Below are 21,428 nucleotides of genomic sequence, written 5' to 3' on the forward strand. Positions count from 1 at the left end.
AAAAATAGACAAACCATAAAAAAGGCAACTTGTGATTTGTACACATTAGCTTTGGTAATGCATCCCAGCATCACTCAATAGCGGGGAATTGACGCGGATCACGTTGCATCCCTACTACATTTTGCGTCGTGTTTAATCTGGTTGTCTATTGAACGGACCAAGCTATATTGTTTTTGTTGTGTTTTCCCTTTTCACATTTTCACCGAGATTTTCTCTCGTTATAAATAGTCATGAAGTGATTGATATAGCTCTTAAGGTGACCAAATGGTCCGTTATGACGACCCAATGGGTGTTAGTTCTTCTTCTTCTTAGAGTGCACAATGACCGCAACAAAGGGCAATGCCCGGCAGGACACAAATGATACTGTTCTACTCCACTACGATGTTTGGATGCGTGGAGGCCAAGCCCAATGGGTACGCCCAACTCACATATGGCCTTGCCTTTATCGCCAAACACCCTTGACTTTGTTGTTGATTTATTTCTTAAACAAAAGGGTCAAATGACAAAACTACAAAACAAACCATCGGCACTAGAATCCTGCCACACTTTGAAAGTGTACGTGATGTCCTTCCTACCCAAACACTTTGTTTTCTTCCTTTTTACTGGGCTGAAGAGGTGTTTTGTTCGTGTCTATGCTAGATGAACAAATAGTGGTCTTAAGAGTGACAATATGACCAGAACGCAATATACCAATTTCAAAAGGGAAAAAGAGTTGTTTGGTGACCTACTGTCCTCGTTTTAACTAGTTTCTTCTTAATTTATGATAATTTCATTGCAATAGAATATAAACTAAGTTTAACATATATGGTGTATCAACCGTAAATTCATCGTAATGCTAAACACAACCAATGTCTCACCAATAATGTTGTGCGAAAATGTTGGCTCTATGATGGTACTTCCTCCGTTTTTATTTACTCCACATATTAGATTTGACTCAAGTCAAACTTCATAAGTTTGACCAAGTTTATCGAAGAAATTACGGTCAATTACAATAACAAATCTATATAATGTGAAAGTACATTCAATAGTGAATCTAATGGTATTGATTTGTTATTGTGTATGTTAATATTTTTGTCTATAAACTTTATTAAAGTTTATAAAGTTTGACTTTGACCAAAACTAATATGCAGGGTATTGTCCGGAAAAGAGAAGCACTATACCATCCAACAACTACTGAAGCAAAGGAGCAAGGTACTATTGCATTTTGTCAGTCAAAGCCCAACAACGCTGTTCTCGTTCCAAAACCCTCTAAACCCTAATCCTTCCTCTCTATCCATCCATTCCCCTCTCTGCCTGCTCTCGCCCAGCCCAGCCCAGCCCCGCCTCCATGCTCACCTGAGCAATCCCGCACACCCCCATCCGCCATGGCCTCCTGCAAGCTCCTGACCACCGCCGTGAGCTCCTCCATCCGGCGCTTCTACCGCCTCGCCTCCTCCCCCCTCCTCCCGCCGCCCGCCTCCCGCCGCCTCCCGGTGCCACTCCTCTCCGCACGCTTCTGCTCCGCCGCCGCCGCCGCCACCGCGCCGTTGGACGCCGCCTACTCGGCCGTCGCCGTCGCCACAGCAGCCGCCCCCGCGCCCGTGGACGCGGCCTCCTCCGCCGTCGCCGCCGTCTCCGAGGGCCACCCGTGGCCGGAGTGGGCCGACTTCCTCGAGAAGCTGCGGGCCAAGGGGTACTTCGTGCGGCCCCCTCTCGCCTCCGGCGCCCCCGTGGGCGAGGAGGTGGCCGCGGATGCCGTGGGCAAGCCCGACTACCCCTTCAGGGACCAGAACAGGGTGAAGAACGCGTGCCTCAATTTCGCGCGCGAGCGCTTTGATCTTCTCAGGTTCGCAGCCGCGATATGCATTGTCATCTTGTAGCTCGGTCGTGGTTTGCTTCTGCGCATGAATTGGACTTTATTTTGTTGCATACTCTGCCTAGTTGGTGATGCCTCATTTTAATTGGAATATGCTGCTCTCGAAATGGTCAGAGACTAGTAAAATGATCATGTTGTACATGACTGATTGGAAGTACCGCAAGAACTGCTAAACTGGGCTATGGTCTGTTGAACATTGCTCTAGTTACTCCAATAGTGCTAACTTTTTTGTAGCTTGATGCATTTCAGTTAATTTGCTAATGAAGTTCTACTGCACTTCTGCTCCACACAGCATATTTAATAGAAAAATCACTTCCAATGATGACATCCATGGAGCATCAGTTAAATTCATTACTGCCGATATTTGATAAACAATTGTTGAAGCCGTGATCCTAGCTGTAGGATTCTATGATTCTGCGATCCCACAGACACCACAGCAATATGACTTCAGTTGAGCCCTGAGTTGTACACTTGTACTTGGTACCTGGTAGGATTTTACTGGAGCCGCGAACCTAGTCGTGGTCTTGTGAAAGCCTGTGGTCGAATCATCCATACTCCCAGACCTAATGTGTTTGGTTGTGTTCCATCCCTCAATTCAAATTGGATTGTAAGTACTAGATAAAAGACATTCATATTTGGAGGTCTGGAATAAAAAAATAGTAATGATGGTTTATTTGTAATTGATTTTTATGCATTATATGGTCAGGTAACCACAAAATTGGCATAATTGACATTCATATCATGGCTTCAACAATTACTCGCAGAATGACACAAAACAAACATGGTAGAATTGTAGACAGTGAACTGGTCTGAAAATGTGCCCTACCACACTGTCCTAGGTCTGATACTGGATATGCGAACCTTGCCGCAATGATTAAATATTGTCCAGAGAAGTTAGATTCCAATTTATGTTGGGGTCATGGTTGTCAGCAATTTAACAGTGATTCTGTGACCAGTAACTGAATCTTTGAACTGATTGTGCCTACTAACTTTGTAACTACTTTTATGTTTCTTGCTTGACTGGAATTTAATTTGACTGCATTATTATCACAGCTCTCTTCCCAAGAAGGATATCCAAGCTATTGTCGAGTGTGGTTGTCCTAATATCTTCCGAAAGGCTGTCAGTTCTGCAAAAAGGCTGAGAGAATTTGTGCAGGTTGACGAAGGAGATGTAAGTTGGTGTGTTCTTTCTCCAATATGTGTTTCCTATTATAATGGGCTGTTGATTTTCTTTACATATAGCAGGCTCCTTTCTTTACTCAGAGTTTGATATCAGAAAAAGGGTCTTAAGACTTTGATCTTTGATACAGGCATGCAGTGTTTGCAAATTACGTGGATCTTGTGATAAGGCTTATGTCATTCCAAAAGCTGAGGAAGCAGCTCGTACCGTTGATGTCGTGCGCATACTGCTAACTTATGCAATAGATCCAGCCACCCTATCTGGAGAAAATTCTGTTGGTGGGGGTGTGCAAGAATCTGCAAGGAAGCTTCTCTCAGATCTGACTATGCTTTGTGACACAACAATTGATCCATCTCTTCCTAAACCTGTAATTCACACTTATAGCAAGCAGGATTCATCAACCAAACCTGACAAGGGCAAACAATCATCTAGGGTATCAGCTGGAAAGGGTAGAGAAACAGCTGTGACTGAAATGAAGAAGGGCGACTGGCTTTGCCCGAAGTAAGTCCGTTAATCTCTAAATTAATCGACTGTTATGCAGCTTATGCTGCTCTACCTTCTTTTTTATGAACCTTGGATTTGATTTTCTTTATGTTGCCCTGTGAGATTGCTAAGTCGGATGATTTGTTACTGCAATGCTCATATGAGAGCATCATGTATGATGATCAGTGATTTTCTCAACTCATGCAACCTAGGGTCCAGTACCATCACTAGCGCCAGTTTTTCTTTGGACAGATGTTACTACTTCTTTTGAAAAAATATGTTACTACTTCTTTTGGAAAAATATTTTACTACTTCTTTTGAAAAAATATGTTACTACTTCATTCACATTACATAAGGCCATCTCTAGGGCTGTAATTAGATATGGTACTATCTTAATTCCAGTTGAATGATATTAAACTAATTTATCAGAATATTCCATTTGATGGTAGTGGTTTATATCCTCATTTACCACTAAACACAAGACAGTTTGTGATTTTCTTATGACTGCTTTTCCATCTGATACAGTATTTGTACTTTCAGCGTTTAACTTTGCCCAATTACAATGCATTCTTATGTACTTTATCCAATGTCTTACAATGTCATTGTAACCTTTTCTATGTGAGGAAAACTTGAATACTCCCTCCGATCCATATTACTTGTCGCTCAAACGGATTTATCTTACACTGAAATACGTCATATATCCGTTTCAGCGACAAGTAATATGGATCAGAGGAGTACTAGATTTTGGATTGATTGTCTGTAGCATGATATAATTTGGTGTACAGCCAAGTCTACTTGCATCTCCAGTGATAGTATTAGCATGGATATTTGAACCAAATCTAGATGTATCTATTATTGCTTAAGAGCTTGAAATACCTGTTCGCAAAGCGGTATGTTATGTTGTAATAGGATTTCCGACTTCCTAGAAATCCACATACTATCTGATAAAAGTTTGGGAGGGATCCCAGAAGCAACGTCAGTCGGTTTTAGTTAAAATTAGTTGTACCTAATAGGCCGGTTTATACTTCTCTCTTGATGCGTGCATCCAACAGGCTGGGCTGCCAGGTTTGTTACGTTTTCCTGGATATGTTATGTAGTGTAAGATGCTTCGTGTTCAATAAAAAGTCTTAGGTTTTGAAGTGAAAGTTGAGTTAAATGGTTGATCTGCACCAGCCAGGACTAGCCCTTGGTGGCATTGTTCAGAAAGGAGCCTCTTAGGCGCTAAGCGACAACCAAACGTGTAACCTATGGCAAGAGCAGGGCTCTAGGGAGCCAGTGAGGTTTTCCGGCAAGGAATCGACCTCACCGGCGAGGAATTATGGGGAGGGAGGAGCCGGTGTGGGGAGAGAGAACACCCAGAGGCTCTGGTGAGTCGAGGAAGTGTGGCGGTTGGTCGCTGGCGGCTCGTTGTCGCGCTATTGCTCATGCAGTCATGGTTGCTGTATATGGTGGCGGCCCTTCTTTTCTTTCCTTTTCCTTTTTATTTGGCCTTCCACATCGTCAGATTTCTCCCTATGAGCTCTCCAGGAAGAAGCTGCTAGTTGTGCTGACGACCGCCTAGGCGGGCTAGACGCTAGGCGACGGCAAGCCTAGCACTTCGTTGAACCTTGCTTGGTGGTATTTTTTAATAGAAGGAAACGGCCTTAGTACTCACGCAGGTAGGCAACTAACCAGTGCTCAGCTCTCTCGCTAGGTTCAGAATCTGTGCAGATTTTGTTTTGGTGGATCGTAGAAGCACCTCCATTGGCCGGGGTTGATTTTTTACAAGACTAAAAGTTCGTGATTGTGCAAAAAGCTGGCATTAATCAGTGGCCTCTCTTGTTTGCTGCACTGATTTCATATATTATTTTCTTGCACATGTGGAAGGATGATGTACTGTTGGCTGCTGATTATGTCTTGTTAATGGACTTTTCTGTAATTTTTGCCAGCTGCAACTTCTTAAATTTTGCTCGAAATCGTCAGTGTCTCGAATGCAAAGTAGATGGACCAAAGAAGATAGAAGCAGCCACCAGTGAAATGAAAATGGGAGATTGGATCTGTCCAGAGTAATTATCTGACCTCGTATACATTTCCCCCTAATGTTTCAGCAGCGCTCCATTGTCCATACTCACTTGTTTGTTCTTTCAGGTGCGCTTTTATGAACTTTTCTCGCAACAAGATGTGTTTTAAATGTGAAGGACAACGGCCAAAGAGGCAGCTCAACCCTGGAGAGTGGGAATGCCCCTCGTATGTGCTAACCACGTCCTCTTTGTGACTCTTGCCTTCTTATAACAAACTAATGAGACATTATCTCCTCCCTTTATAGATGTGATTTTGTGAACTTCCGCCGGAACCAGGAGTGTAAAAAGTGCAGCCACGACCGCCCCGAAGACGATACCCAGGATAATAAGCTCGGATACGATGTGTGGAGGAACACCAAGGGAGCTGGCAAGGATAGAAGCTTTGACTCTGTTCATCAGGGAGACGACGACGGCAATGAAGAGGGGTTGCCATACAAGGGGGAGGAGCGCAGGCATGTAGCGAGCAGAAGGGCGTCACCAGCCCGGAGGGAGTTCACGGGCAAGAGTAGGAACCATGGCGACGAAGACAATGCCTTGCCATACGAGGGGGGAGACAGGCGTGTGTCAAGCAGAAGGGCCTCACCAGCCCGGAAGGGATTCGCGAAGAACGACGATGGCAATGAGGATGTTGAATTCGATGTCTCGCCATATGATGGGGAGCGCAAGCATGGATCGAGCAGAAGGGCGGCGCCAGGTCGGAGGGGATTCACCAAGGATGAAGACGACGTGTTGCCGTACGAAGGGGCGCGCAAGCATGTGGTAAGCAGAAGGGCAACCCCATCCCAGAGGAGATTCACTGCTGCGAGAGGAGAATAGGCAGTAGCTATACACCATTGATGCTTTTTCTTGTAGCAGATATGATACTCCTGGATCGCGTAAATTTTAGCTGAGCACATGTCACGAAATAATACCGATTTTGGCAAATTACTTCCCTTCTTGGAATTTAGAAACGATATTGACAGCCTCATGTGTACACTTACTGATGTGTGAGATAATCTGAGTAGTTAAAAACAGCTGTTTCTTGGTGAGGTATACTTGTTGTGGACACCAACGATGACCATGCCACAGGCTGGAGGGGCTTAAAGATTGTATCAGAAACGAATGCACACAACAACATCAACGTCACCGGAGATAACAACGAGCATAACATGCTCCGCAGATGTCGCACAAGGAAACTGACAAGGAGATTTACGGAAACGGTATCAAAATCTGTACTGCAAAATGTTATGCTCCGCAGATGTCGCACAAGAAAACTGGAGATTTACGGAAACTGTATCAAAATCTGTACTGCAAAATGTTATGCTCCGCAGATGTCGCACAAGAAAACTGGAGATTTACGGAAACTGTATCAAAATCTGTACTGCAAAATGTTATGCTCCGCAGATGTCGCACAAGAAAACTGGAGATTTACGGAAACTGTATCAAAATCTGTACTGCAAAACCCGTCTCCATCCAGCTTTATTCTGTGAGTAAAACAGACGCGCGCACACACAATTGACACTTCAAAAGACATCATCACCACCACGCCTAAATGACTCCAGTGATCCAGTCACAACGGCTATCAAGTCAGGCATCAGTCCGGAGCCTCACACGGCTTCCCTGATGACAAGGTTGATGCCGAACGACGCCGTGCAGATGATCAGCCCCATTATCGCCGGGAAGTTGAGCCCCCTGCAGAGTTCACCAAAGCGAAAAGGGAATCGACAAGATCAGAACCGCTTTGATGGAAAATGAGAAGTGACTGGACAAAAAAGGAATGAAATCCTTCTAGCAGCTATCATTTGGTGTCATCGACGTACGCGTTATTCGGCATCATAAGCTGCAAATTTGGTTCAAGTCAAACCATTTCTCACTCAATTCAGAGCCCACGACTTTGCTCCTAGTAGTTACCATGTATAGAACCGGAGTGGTTGACATAGGACAGAAGCTTATTAGGTAGGATTGCAACATCACATCCAATCACCAATGTCCTACTTTATGATTCCCAGGGCTGAGAATTTCCTAAGAAACTAGTAGCAAAAAATGCTGGAAATCAAGTGAATTTCTATTGCTTCACGTCCACACAATGATTTGATTTGGACGCCATCACCATCTGAATCATCGCTGAGCGAAAAGCAAACATACATACCCAAGCTTGTAGCGGTTCTCCGGGACGCCGGTGGCGTAGCCCTTGAAGTAGAAGAACCTGGCGACGGTGTAGAGGAGCCCCAGCGCGGCGGCGACGACCGGGTGCTGCAGGCCGCCGAGCAGCAGCGTGGCGAAGAAGAGCGGCATCATCTCAATCGAGTTCTGGTGCCCCCTCTGCAACCCCCACAGCACAAATCCACAAGAACTTAGCCAACTCTCGCTCGAAATCGATCAGCGGATCACGGAGAGGGCGGGCGACGGGGACAGACCTGGACGCAGTTGAAGGGCTTGGCGTCCTTGTTCTCGGCCTCGGTGGCGTACATGGTGGGGTAGAACACCTTGTACCTGGAAGAACAAGCGGCGGCGCAGGATCGTCAAGCTCCAAGATCAAATTCTCCGGAGCAAAAATGAAGAAAGGAACACCTACTTCTTGCGGGCGGCGCCGACCTGGAAGCTCATCCAGAAGTTGAGGAAGGCGTAGGCCACCACGACGAGCACCACGTAGCCGTACTCCTTGGGCAGCTCCACCGACACCGCCATCGTCGTCTACCTTGGTCTCTCCTCTTGGTTTGCCTTGGAAACTGAGATTGGATGGGAAGGAGAATGGAGTGGAGGTCTATCTTATAGGAGGAGAGTGGAGAGACCGGAGGTGTCTAAGAGAAAGTCTTCCTGCCCTCCGGCCCAACAAAGCTTTGACCGATTCCCTCCCTCGAGCCCATCTTGGCAACCCCACGTTTGTTCTTCTCGCTCTGTCCCTACTTTTCGACGAGGCATTGGATTTAATGTTGATACCAATTTCAGAAAAATAGTGATTTTAGTGAGATCACTGTTCATTCTATTGGAAATTTATCATCCATCCTAACCTCTTGGTAAAAAACATTTGCTATTCCTGTGATGCAATTAAACAAACTGAAATTCAATTATTTGTTTTCCCGTTCCTATGTTTTTACAGTCTTGGTAGCAAACTTCAAAGAGGCCCACGACCCTATTGTTTCCTCTCCTAACTCTAGGCGGCTAGCGCAAACTCCCGTCTGTCTGCCGCTCTGACGGCGGATGGCGGAGAGCGAAATTCCTATGTCTTCACTCTGGTTAACAGTTTATTAGGGTTTTTTAGTCCTTGCAGGCGCGATGCTTGGAAGGATGTGTGTCTTCTTCTTCTTCGAGTTCATCCGTCTGGACGTAGTCGACGGAGCTCAGCATAGTCCTATCATCTCCTTGGACGGTGAAGTTAGAGTTAATCGTCATGTGGCCAGATTTGGAGTCAGGTGTTTCAGATCTATGCAAGGGTTCAACGACGACAATTATGGCTCCAGTGCGCTGGTCCTTAGGGTAGATGCATGAAGACTTTCTAGCTATAATCGACAAGGTCAAGCTGGCCCGGGTAAGCGAGCAGCGACAACTGCGTGTTAGCGGCTTGTTCTGACGACAATAGTGGTCGTTCGGTGATCTCGAAATCTCAATGTTGTTTTGATTATGTTTGAGATATTTTGTACTTTCGATGAATCTTATGATAGATCTGATCGTCTTTTGTAAAAAAAAACTTCAAAGAGGCCCTTAGTGAGATCCATAGTGACGTTTGAAGACGATGGAAAAGCTGGAATGGACAAGAACATTTCGACATGGGGAGACCTTTTGATGTAGGGTGGAACCCTAGGTGGCCGATCTTTCACGATTGGAGCGAATCCCACGAAGAAAACGAAGAACACGGGGAAGAACGGGGAGAAATCACAAGGGGAAACACTCAAGAACAAGTCCAATCATACATCCACTAGACAATCAAACACACAAGATCCATAAGGTACATGAACAACAAAGGGAAAGATACAAGGTAAGGTTCATCTCCATGAGGAGGTCTTGAATCCACGAGGGGATCTTCCCGTGAGGGGTCTTGAATCCAAGGTGGATCTTCTCCGTAGAGGCCGCGGTCTCTCTCGTGGAGTAGATCCGATATGGATGAGCAAAGCTCTATCTCGAATGAGCTACTACTTTGCTAACCCTAGAAAGGAGGTAGAGGGGGTCTATTTATAGTCAAAGGGGCAAAGGGGTATGTGAGGGGGCGGATGGGTACACGGGCCTCGGCCCAAGTCATGCGCGCAGGCAAGGCCGAATGATCCGGACGGGGTTCCGGATGATTCGGGCGTCGGGGGTCCGGATGATCCGGACGGAGTCTCGGATGATCCGGCTTCGGTGGAAGCCTTCGGGTGTCTTCGGCGCAGTTAGCTGGACGATCCGGGGAAGGGTCCAGATGATCCGGCTGAGCCCGGATGATCCGGACGACGGTCTGGACGTCCGGCCTGGCTCCAGCAGTGTAAGTGCATCTAGTGCCCCTTAGTGATTTTGGTGTATTGAAGACTTATAGGTTAAGGGACTAATGTGTTTATGAGTGTACACAGGTCTATAAGTCTATGAGGAGTTTGATATTTCCAGAGAAAGTCGACCCCTAAAAATGAAGTTCTTCGACTGAAGACTCTGGATTTCTGAAGACTTTCTGAAGACTTTGAAAGTGAAGAAATTGGTGTGACCTCAAAGACTTGGTATTCATTTGAGGAACATGAAGCGTGGAGACTTTTGTTTTCGTAGTTTCGTTTTCTCTTTCTCGAGTCATAGGAAACACCGTACTGTAAAAGGGGGTCGAGGAAATACTAAGGAAAACTTTTCATGTGATGCTCAACTCAAAATCCTACACCTACCAATCCCTTCGAGTGAAGCCATTGGAAATCTCATACACTTCAGTCATATTCTTCAGTGACAGAGACGAAGTTCTTCTGGTCTCTGAGGAATTTGTTCTGACTGAAGAGTTAGGAATTCGCCAGTGCGGATTGCCTACACAGTGAGGAACATGATAGCCCTGAGGAATTTGATACTCAAATTTCCGACCGTTGCCGCTATGCGCCAGCCGTCCCAAAATATCTACCCACCTAACGGTCATATCATTTAAGGGCATTTATGTCTTATCATGCCGGGCTGCTCCCTAGGCTATAAATAGCCGCCCCCTACAACCACTAGCTGGTTGGCTGCTCCGAGAGAAACTGACACTTGTCATTTGAGAGCATCCCATCCTCTGAGGACTTTGAGCGAAAATCATCAAGTGAGGAAAACACAAACCCAAAACACCCACAAACCCAAAGTGATTGAGCATCACTGAAGAGATTGATCCTGTGTGGATCCGACGCTTGTTACCTTTGAAGACTGTGCTTCTTCCAGACGGTTAGGCGTCATGGTCTAGAGCATCCAAGAGGAAATTGTGGATCGCCGAGTGACCGAGTTTGTGAAGGTTTGGAAGTCACCTGAAGACTTACCACAAGTGATTGGGCGAGGTCTGTGTGACCTTAGCTCAAGGAGAATACGGTGATGACTGTGTGTCCTCAGGTTTAAATACCTAGCCGCTCCAACCAGACGAACAACTGAGAGAGCAGTTGGAACTGGTCTACCAAATCATTGTCTTCACCAAGCCTACTGGTTCTATTTCCTCAACTCTTTCAATTCCTCATAACTGTGTTGTGCTCTTGTTCATATCTGTGTTTGAAGACTTTGACTGAAGACTTTCTCAATTTCCTCAGTTCAATTTCTTCAGTCTGTTTGTCTTCATCCTGTGCTATCCTGTGTTTACGCTTTCTGTACTCTGTGCTTGTCCTTATTTCATCATGATGACTATGCTTGTGTTCTGCTATGCATACTTTTGAGTACTTATTCCGCTGCAAGTAGTTCTTCGCTAAGGAATTTCCTCAGCCACAAATTCCTCAGTGAAGAATTCATAAAAATCGCCTATTCACCCCCCTCTAGTCGATATAACGCACTTTCAATTGGTATCAAAGCAAGGTACTCCCTTGTTCTGTGTGATTTTGGTTTAACCGCCTGGAGTTTTAGTTATGTCGACCGCAGGTATGAAGAAAGTGACATGCCCCATCTTTGACGGTCACGAGTATCCCAAGTGGAAAGCCATGATGAAGAAGCGCCTCATGGCAATGAACAACGAACTGTGGACCGGCACTGAGATTGGTCTTACCGATCTGTGCAAGACGACGAAAGCTGATGACATTCGCAAGTACACTCTTCTCAACCTCACGGCGAAGGACATCATCTGCTCCTGTCTGTCTCAAAATCAGTTCAGGAACATTATGCATCTCGATCAAGCGAAGCTTATCTAGGACCGTCTCTCTGATGTCTATGAAGGTCATCGAACCCATCATGATCCTTGGTTTGAGGACTTCAAGGAATCTCTCAAATCAATGACATTCGAACCAGAATCATCATCCTCCTCACCATGCCTTATGGCAGATGGTGAAAAGGTAACTGAATGCTATCTGTCTGAATCCAGTGATGATGAATCTGGTGATGAATTTGGACCCAGTTATGTCAAACTTGCTTCCCTTGCCGCTAAACAACAAAGAGCTTTGGAAAAGGTTCACAACATGCTTAGTAAGAGCGATGATATGTTGGGTGAAGAAATGGATCAGTCAAAAGCTTTGGCTGAAAGTCTTCAGAGACTTCATACTAAGTATGACACCCTTCAAGATCAACATAACACTCTCTTATCTGATCATGAGAAGCTTTCTTATGAATTTCTTCAAAGAAAGCAAGATCTTGAAAAACTAAGAGTGAGTTACGAAGATCTTCAGAAGGAGCGCGATTCATTACTTGCTCAACAAATCAGCGCTCAAGAAGAATTTGTTCCTCCATGTTTGAAATGCATTGAACGTGAATCTGCTAATTCTTCACCTGAATGTTCAAATGCTTCTAATGCTACAAATTCTTCAACTATCTCTGCTATCACTAATTCCTCATCTAAGGACATTGCTAGTATCACTGATGATGTAGGGCTGAAGGAATTGTACATGACAGGCATGTACAAAAGCCTTAAAGGGCATCAGACTCTTTGTGATGTGCTTAAAAAGCAGATCCTCAACAGGAACCCTAGGAAAGAGGGTATTGCCTTTGAGAGGAAACTCAATGCTGATGGTACATATTGGAAGCCTGAGCAGTACCCCAAAACCTCATGGGTTGCTGCAAAGGGACCTCCAGTTGATCCATCTAATTTATCTGGCTTTACATGTGAATCTTCTCATTCTTCTGATGAGTCATTTGACTCCAACTATAAACTATTTAAAAATCAGAATGGTGAAGTATTTGCTAGATATGTTGGCACTAACTGCAGGAACGTTTCTCCTATGAAGAAAATTTGGGTTCCCAAAAGGTGCCTTGAAAGTCTTCAGGTGAATGTCCTCATGACACCACCTATGAAGAATAGGAACCCCAGATCAAAATTCTTCATATGGACCAAATTCTTCATATGGATCCAAGTCCTCATACGGACCAAATTCCTCACATGGATCAAATTCCTCAAAAGGATCAAAGTCCTCATATGAACATCATCGTGCTAACAACTCTGTTTCGCAGGGAAGAGCCAAGGGCTATGAATATGAGCATTATTCTTCTAATCATTATGTTCATAAGTCCTCGAAGAATTTCTCTGCTTATTCATATGCTTACCCTAACTCCTCTTATGTGAAACGAAATGGATTAGCTTCTATGCCACCTTTCTTGTATGGAGCTCGCAGAGTGATGAACTCTTTGCCACCCCTTCTGATGTGGGTGGTGAAGAAAAAGAGCTAATCTTTTAATGCAGGGTCAGGTCTCCAGACGTACTTAAACGTCTGAAGAATTTGCTGGAGACCCGAAAAGTGCCTGAAAGGACGCAGGCTAATCATGAAGAAATGAACTTTTATTTCTCTCGTCCTCATACTTTTTTAACTATTGCATTGCTTGATGAAATTGGTCCGATGAATTGTGATGTCATATTCTTCACTGATGAAGTATATGAAGTTCGTAAGCTGCACTAATTCATCTGCAGGATGATCAACCCAAAGCCACTGAGTGGGTCCTCGATAGTGGATGTACAAATCATATGACTGGTGACAAGAATCTATTGATGGATGCTCCCTTATCACCATCGCATCTGAAGCATATCATCTTCGCTGACAAAGGCAAAAGTCAGGTATTGGGTCCAGGTAAGGTTGCGATCACAAAGGATCGACACATGGACAAAGTCATGCTTGTCGAGTCCTTAGGATACAACCTTATGTCAGTCTCAATGCTTTGTGATCTTGATATGGTTGTTGTCTTTGGCAAGTATCATTGTGTTGTGGTTATGGAAGCTGACAATGCCAAAGTCTTCGAAGGCTTTAGGAGAGGAGACTTGTATATTGTTGATTTCTCTACAGGACCGCAACCAGCCGTGTGCCTACTTGCAAAAGCTTCAGAAGGCTAGCTATGGCATCGACGACTTGGTCATGCAGGCATGAGGAATTTGCACACGCTTGCGAAGAAGAAGCATGTCATTGGCATTGAGAATGTCAAATTCCTCAAGGATCACTTGTGTGGAGCTTGTGAAGCTGGAAAGATGACCAAGGCTAAGCATCCAGCGAAGACTATCATGACCACTACTCGACCATTTGAATTGCTTCATATGGATCTCTTCGGTCCTGACCATTACTCAGCAGTCACAAATGATGCATCTCTCTATGGCTTTGTTATTGTTGATGATTACTCTCGTTACACTTGGGTACACATTGTTTCTTACAAACATGAAGTGCAGGAAGTCTTCAAATGATTTTCCTCGAGGGCTTCAACCAACTTCGGTGTGAAGTTCAAGCACATCAGAAGTGACAATGGAACTGAGTTCAAGAATTCTGGTCTTGATGACTATCTTGATGAACTTGGTATTACTCATGAGTTATCTGCTCCTTACACTCCTCAGCAGAATGGCGCCGTGGAGCGCAAGAACAGAACTCTTGTTGAGATGGCTCGCACTATGCTTGATGAGTACAAGACGCCTCGTCACTTCTGGATTGAGGCACTGCGTGCCATATCATCAACGGGGTATATCTTCACAAATTCTTCAAGAAGACTGCCTATGAACTCCTCACTGACAAGAAACCCAGTGAGTTATTTCAAAGTCTTCGGTGCTAAATGTTGGATTAGAGATCCTCATCACAATGCCAAATTTGCACCAAAAGCACATGAAGGTTTTATGCTTGGTTACGGAAAGGACTCGCACACCTACAGAGTTTTCAACAATGTTCTTCACAAGGTTGTTGAAACTGTAGATGTGCGGTTCGATGAAACTAATGGCTCGCAAAGAGAGCACCTACCTTCTATGATAGATGAACCAGCACCTGAGGAATCTATCAAGTTCACGGCTAGTGAGGATGTCATTCCTACCGAAGAATCTGCTGAAGAATTCATTCCAGAACGTGAAGAACATCGAGCTAATGCACCTGAAGAGAATGCTGAAGAAAATGCTGATCAAATTCCTCGAAGACAACCAACTCATCCTCGCGTTGCAAAAGAAGTGCAAGTTGAAAAGATCATCGATGACATTGAAGCACCAGGTCCTCTCACACACTCAAAAGCTTCACATTTATCTAACTTTTGTGGGCACTATGCTTTTGTCTCTATCACAGAGCCCACTAAGGTAGATGAAGCATTTCTGGAGCCTGAGTGGATTCAGGCCATGCAAGAAGAATTACATCAGTTCAAACTCAACAACGTCTGGGAACTGGTTAAACGTCCAGATCCTAGCAAGCACAATATCATTGGCACAAAGTGGATCTACCGCAACAAGCAAGATGAAAATGGCCTTGTGGTGAGGAATAAGGCACGGCTTGTAGCTCAATGCTACACACAGGTTGAAGGAATTGATTTCGATGAAACTTTTGCACCTGTTGCTAGACTTGAAGCTATTCGCATATTACTTGCTTATGCTAACCATCATGATATCACTTTATATCAAATGGATGTGAAAAGTGCATTCCTCAATGGTAAGCTAAGCTTGAGGAAGAAGTATATGTTGCTCAACCCCCAGGTTTTGAAGATCCAAAGCATCCCGACAAAGTCTTCAGACTCAATAAGGCCCTTTATGGCCTCAAGCAGGCCCCTCGGGCATGGTATGATACTTTGAAGGAATTCCTCATGAAGAAAGGCTTCAAACCCGGTTCACTCGACCCTACTCTTTTCACTAAATCTTATGATGGTGAATTGTTTGTGTGCCAAATATATGTTGATGATATTATCTTTGGCTGTACTGACCAACGTTATAGTGATGAATTTGCTTATATGATGAGTGAAGAATATCAAATGTCTATGATGGGAGAGTTGAAATTCTTCTTAGGTCTTCAAATTCGTCAACAGCGCAATGGCATATTCATATCTCAGGAGAAATACCTCAAGGATGTACTGAGGAAATTCGGCATGCAAGATTGCAAAGGCGTCAAAATTCCGATGCCCACAAATGGCCATATGTGCACTGATGAAAATGGTATTGACTTCGATCAAAAGGTATACCGCTCCATGATTGGTTCTTTATTGTATTTATGTGCATCTAGGCCAGATATTATGCTTAGTGTTTGCATGTGTGCCCGATTTCAAGCTACACCGAAGGAATCACACCATAAGGCTGTGAAACATATTCTTCGATATCTAGCTCACACACCAACACTTGGATTATGGTACCCTAAGGGCTCGGCTTTTGATCTCATTAGATATTCTGACTCTGACTATGCTGGTGATCGTGTGAACCGCAAGTCAACATCTGGTACATGTCATTTCCTCAGACGATCGTTGGTCTGTTGGTCCTCGAAGAAACAGAACTGCGTATCACTGTCTACTGCTGAAGCTGAGTACATTGCTGCTGGCTCTTGCTGTGCTCAATTGCTGTGGATGAAGCAAACTCTCAAGGACTATGGCGTCAACGTGAAGAATGTGCCTCTCTTCTGTGACAATGAGAGTGCCATCAAGATTGCTCACAACCCAGTTCAGCACTCGAAGACAGAGCACATTCAGATTCGTCATCATTTTCTTCGCGATCATGTGTTGAAGGGCGACATTTCTATTGAGCATGTGAAGACTGAAGAACATCTAGCCGATATCTTCACTAAGCCCTTGGATGAGAAGAGATTTAGCAAGTTGTGGTGTGAGCTAAATATCCTAGAATCTTCGAATGTTCTTTGAAAAGGACACTCATCCTAACGCTTATGCAAAATTGATGACTTAGATGTGCAACACATGAAGAAACGTTTTTCTTCAATCAATGAAGAATAACACTCTAAGTGTGAAGAAATTAACGAAGAATTTGATTCTCAGAACCCTACGACAATTGTACGCGGTGTCTGAAATCATCATTCTATACGGTGGGTCACGCCACCACAAAAGTTGAAAATCTTCAATTTGAGTTTTTCCTCAGTTTTTGAAATTCCTCAGTTGTTCAAATTCTTCAACTTTGCAAAATCTTCACTGTTTCCGACGTTTTTCTTCATTGACTATATATATATATATATATATATATATATGAGTTTATTTCCTCTACAGCATTCACTTATTGCTATTTTTCAAGTTGCTATTTCTGCTAAGTGAATGTGATCGGACCCTTCCCCCTCTATGCTATACTCAACCCAATCTATTCACAATTCTTCATGTGCGTTCTATTTGAAACTCGTTCAAAATCTTCACTGTGTCCTTGTCAGCTGAAGAATTTGCGAACGGAACTTTTAACTTATCTTATCCAAATTTTCGGCTTTGCCGCTCAAACCGTTCCGCATCCCACGAAATACTTATCTATTCACCCACGATCTGACATGATCTCCACTTCTCAGTACGTGGGTGACACATGTCAAGCGAATGAGAAGGGTCAGGGGCACGTTCGTCCTATTTCTTCGGGCGAACAGTTTTTCACTGTGGCTATAAATACCCCCTCTCCCCTTCCTCACTGCCTTTACTTCGCTCGACCTCTATCCAGCTCAAGCTTCTCAAACCCTAGCGCCGCCGCTACTTCATCGTCGCCGGTGAGGAAGACCTTCACTGCCTCGACCTCGTCGCCGCCGTACTCGCGCCGGCCGCGGAAATCTTCACTCCGCCGCCGCTGTAGCCGTCTTCCTCCGCCGAGTTAGGGCGTGGAAGATCTGCACAGACGAACTTCACTTCTCCACCTCACAGTTCGTCGTGTTCTTCGTTCAGGGTAATTAAAAGTCACTTTTACTGCCCTCTTTGAATCAAATGATTTCTGCAAAATCTTCCAAGGTGTTTATTCTTCAAATTCTTCACACACTAAACACCTCACTTGTCATCTGTTCTTGATTCTTTTCTCTAAGCATCATTTTTCTTCAAGATTCCTCATTTGTGTGGATCTTCGATCTATACAACTTTGGAACCTAAGACAAAGAACGCTTAGTGAAAATCTTCAAGACTCATCTGGTCAAATTCCTCAAACTTGTTCTTTTTGAAAAACCTTCTGAGAACGCATATGACCTCTCCAAATTCCTCGCAACTATACTCTGTTCACAGGTACTCATGTCTGCTGCTGAATCACTAGGTTCTCATCAACTTAACTCATTTGCAGCATTCCTCGAAGAAAAGTTGCATACTTCTTCAGAGAATTCCGTTGTTCAAATTCCTCATCTGAAGAAAATGGCTGAAGGTAAGAAGCCACAGAAAGGAGGAAAGAGGCCTGAGGTCAACACTGCTTTTGAAATCCCTGAGGACATCTATGCTGGGTACTACACACCCCCTGAGGAGGATAAAAATCAGCGCAAGGTGCGCATTCAAAAGATTGAGAGGAGATGGGCAAGAGAGTGGAGGCAGTACAAATATGTGACTCCAAAGTACATGAAGAAATTCGCTCTTACTCCTCCATGCTCAAGACCACCATTGGCACCTGGCCAAGAAGCAGATCCCACTAGCATCAAACGCGGTGAGGAGTTTCCTGAAGAATGGGCCAAGCGCCAGGCCAAGCTGGCCAAACAGGCAAAAGATGGAGTGAAGAAATTCAATGAAGATTCTGCTGCTGCTGCCGCTGAAGTCTCTGTAAGGCCGAAGAAATCCATGTCAAAGAAGCCTGCGCACAAGCCAAGTGCCTCTTCTTCAATGCCCTCACGGCCAATTTCCTCAGCTAAGCCGTCACGGCCAATTCCTCACGCTGCTCCTGCTCCTCCAAAGTCCTCAGCTGCTCCGACCAAATCCTCAGCACATGTGCATCTTGCCACGTGCCAAAGGACTACCGGCATCTCTATTGCCTCAGGAGCTTCAACTAGTTCCTCAGCTGCACCAAATTCTTCAACGGGACCCTCTCTGCTGAAGACAAAGACCACTGCTGGACAACGCTCTCGCCCAAGTCCTCACAAGAAGCAGGTCGCTTTCCAAGTGCCGTCTGAAGAAGACGAAGTTGATGATGAAGAACTTGCTGAAATCATCAGAGACAGGCAAGTCAGGGCCGCTAGAGCCAAGGGCACAAATGTGCCTCTGCTTTTGGATCCAAAGTTGATCATCGATTATATTGATCTCTGGCACAAGGACCCAAACACTCCTATGCCTGACTTCAAGCTGACTCTTGGTCAAAGTCATATGCTGACTGCCTTCATCCAAGAAGAAAAATGGAAATTTGAGAAGGCCAGGCAGCTCAAGAAAGCACAGTAAGGAAGGAGAAATTCCTGAAGAACAACATTGTCTCTATGACAACTGATGAACTTGTGAAGATCCAGTCTGAGATCAAAACCCTCAGCGATGATTTCAATGCTTACTATGCTGATTGGAAAGGAGCCAAGGTCAGGTTTGTTAAACTGACTAAGATGTTCACCTCAAATGTTGCAGCCCCATTGCAACAAGAAATTCCTCAGGCTGAAGCATCTGCTCAGCCAACTGAAGAACATGCCAGCACCGCTCATGACAATCAGGCTGCTGAAGAAAATGTAAGTTCCAGGGCTGATGACTGCATTCCAGCCGCTGATGAAATTGCCAGGGCACCCACTAGTGGTGCGCCTGAATAAAATGAAGAAGTCAGGGAAACTGCATCAGTTGTGCCTGAAGAAAATCAAGCACATTCCTCTGCTCCTCCTGCGCCTACTCCAACTCCAATCCTTCCATCTGCATCAGATGTGAAGAAGATCAAGGCTGCAGAGCGTGCAGTAGTGAAGAAAAGAAAAGCATCAGCTCCTTCAGATTCTTCAGCACCGAAGAAGATGAAGAAATTGACAAGCTCATTTGCTAATCCAATTGATGCTGTTCCAGTTTCCTCCATGCCATCAAAGGAAATCATCCCTTTTGATGAAGAATATGTGATCCCTAGCGGATCTGATGAAGAAAATCCTTCTGCTGCTTCGTCAGAGCAGATGGATGAAGAAATTAAAGTGGATAAAATCCCTTCAACCCCCACAGTTTCCTCGCCTATGCCTCAGTTTACTGCTGAAGAGGCTGGCGTTGAAGAAATGGAAGATGAAGATGTGGACATTGGCTGTACCACACCAGTGATGAATGATGACTTCTGGGAAAGTCAGCACCCCAACTCTCCACTCTTCACTCCATTGCAACAAATTCCTCAGTCCCCGGCAACTACAGTTCAAATGGGATCTGATGAAGCTCATGAACAAGTTCCAACCACTAGTGCTGAAGAAAATGAAAATGAAGAATTGAAGACCCAGACTGCCACTGAAGAGGAACCAGAAACTCCTCAGCCTGAAGAACCTGAGATTGCGATTCCTGAGGTTGTCATGCAACTGACTGACACTCCTCTGCCCAAGCCAAAGGATCCATTCTCAAGGAAGCAAAAATTCAAGGCTAATGATTTCTTCGGCGAGCACGTATTCTTCACTGACTACAACCCCTATGACTCTGCTCGCATTAGGAAGAGGCGTTTCTGGACTGCCAGCCAGGCAAATTTTTATTCCTCAGTGTTGTTAAACAAAAACAAAGTCTTCGATCATGAGCACATTCCTCACGTGGATATGGAATCGCTGCCGTGCTTCGGGCCAGTCCTCAGTGTTCTTTACGACGCTGGACTGTTAAATTTCTGCACTGACATATGTGATTGGAATGAAGAACTCATTCTTCAATTTTATGCAACTCTGCACATCACCGGAGACTCTGAAGATGTGAATTCATGGGTGCTGGATTGGATGTCTGAAAATACTCACTACAAAGCACCAGCTACTGAATTGCTTCGGGCTTTGCCTCTCAGTCCTCCCCTTGAAGCTGCTTGTTGCGTCTATAGTGAACCTGAGCTGACAGATCACTATATGCAAGTGCTGATGAAGCCTTTGAAGCCAGGTCAGGCCCCAAGAACAAAATTCCTTGTGAAGGAATTGTTATATGTGCCTCGGACTGTCTATCACATTCTGACGAAGACATTGAGTCCTATCAAGGGCCACGACTCGAATGAAGAAGAAGTCGTTGGCATCATGAAGAATCTGCTTTTCAATATCATTCATGGCGTTCCCGTCAACTTCCATGATTTCTTCATGAGGACTCTGGCCAATGTTGCAATGGCACCGTTTGAGTTGAAGCCTTATGCTCCGTGGATTATGAGATTCATCAGAACAAGGTCTTCACTCAACTACAAAGCTGATACACTGAACCATTGCAGCTACTTGCCCCCGATTGAAGTCCTCAAACGGACATTTTCCTCAGCTGATGAAAAGGGCAAGGCTACTGCTGTCATTGATGAAGGCATTCGTCCATTGGATGGTCAATTTCGCAAGGCTGCATCCTACTCCACCAATGATGACTTTGCCACCCATGACTCTGCCGCCAACGCAACCAAGCCAAATCCTCATGGCACAGCTCCCAGGGTGATGACTGACCGTGAGCTTCTCCTCAGTCTTCACCAGAAGGTTGATCGTAATCACAAATGGGTCAAGCGTCAGTTTGGTTCAATTCTTCACAACATGACTGCTACCCA

The 21,428-nt window shown here is 44.8% G+C and overlaps 2 protein-coding genes across 2 annotated transcripts in view; one reads left to right on the forward strand and one right to left on the reverse strand.

The window, feature by feature from the left end:
* LOC123095845 (uncharacterized) overlaps positions 1-6,539 on the forward strand; it is a 12,825-nt gene extending 6,286 nt beyond the window's left edge. Inside the window, exons 9-14 of the mRNA XM_044517416.1 lie at positions 1,131-1,191; positions 1,308-1,825; positions 2,909-3,026; positions 3,166-3,536; positions 5,646-5,744; positions 5,824-6,539. Of these exons, the coding sequence (XP_044373351.1) occupies positions 1,131-1,191; positions 1,308-1,825; positions 2,909-3,026; positions 3,166-3,536; positions 5,646-5,744; positions 5,824-6,394 (1,738 nt within the window). The 3' untranslated portion in view covers positions 6,395-6,539. The remainder of the gene's footprint in view (positions 1-1,130; positions 1,192-1,307; positions 1,826-2,908; positions 3,027-3,165; positions 3,537-5,645; positions 5,745-5,823) is intronic.
* Positions 6,540-6,891: 352 nt separating this feature from the next.
* Positions 6,892-8,433, reverse strand: LOC123095847 (microsomal glutathione S-transferase 3). Its single transcript, XM_044517417.1, has 4 exons — positions 8,133-8,433; positions 7,975-8,050; positions 7,707-7,879; positions 6,892-7,249 (listed from the first exon to the last, which is right to left on the reverse strand). The coding sequence occupies exons 1-4, from the start codon at positions 8,243-8,245 to the stop codon at positions 7,165-7,167; spliced, it is 447 nt and encodes a 148-aa protein (XP_044373352.1). The 5' UTR covers positions 8,246-8,433; the 3' UTR covers positions 6,892-7,164.
* Between the last annotated feature and the right edge of the window lie 12,995 nt (positions 8,434-21,428).

Source organism: Triticum aestivum, chromosome 4D, assembly GCF_018294505.1.
Source record: "Triticum aestivum cultivar Chinese Spring chromosome 4D, IWGSC CS RefSeq v2.1, whole genome shotgun sequence".
NCBI classification, from domain to species: domain Eukaryota; kingdom Viridiplantae; phylum Streptophyta; class Magnoliopsida; order Poales; family Poaceae; genus Triticum; species Triticum aestivum.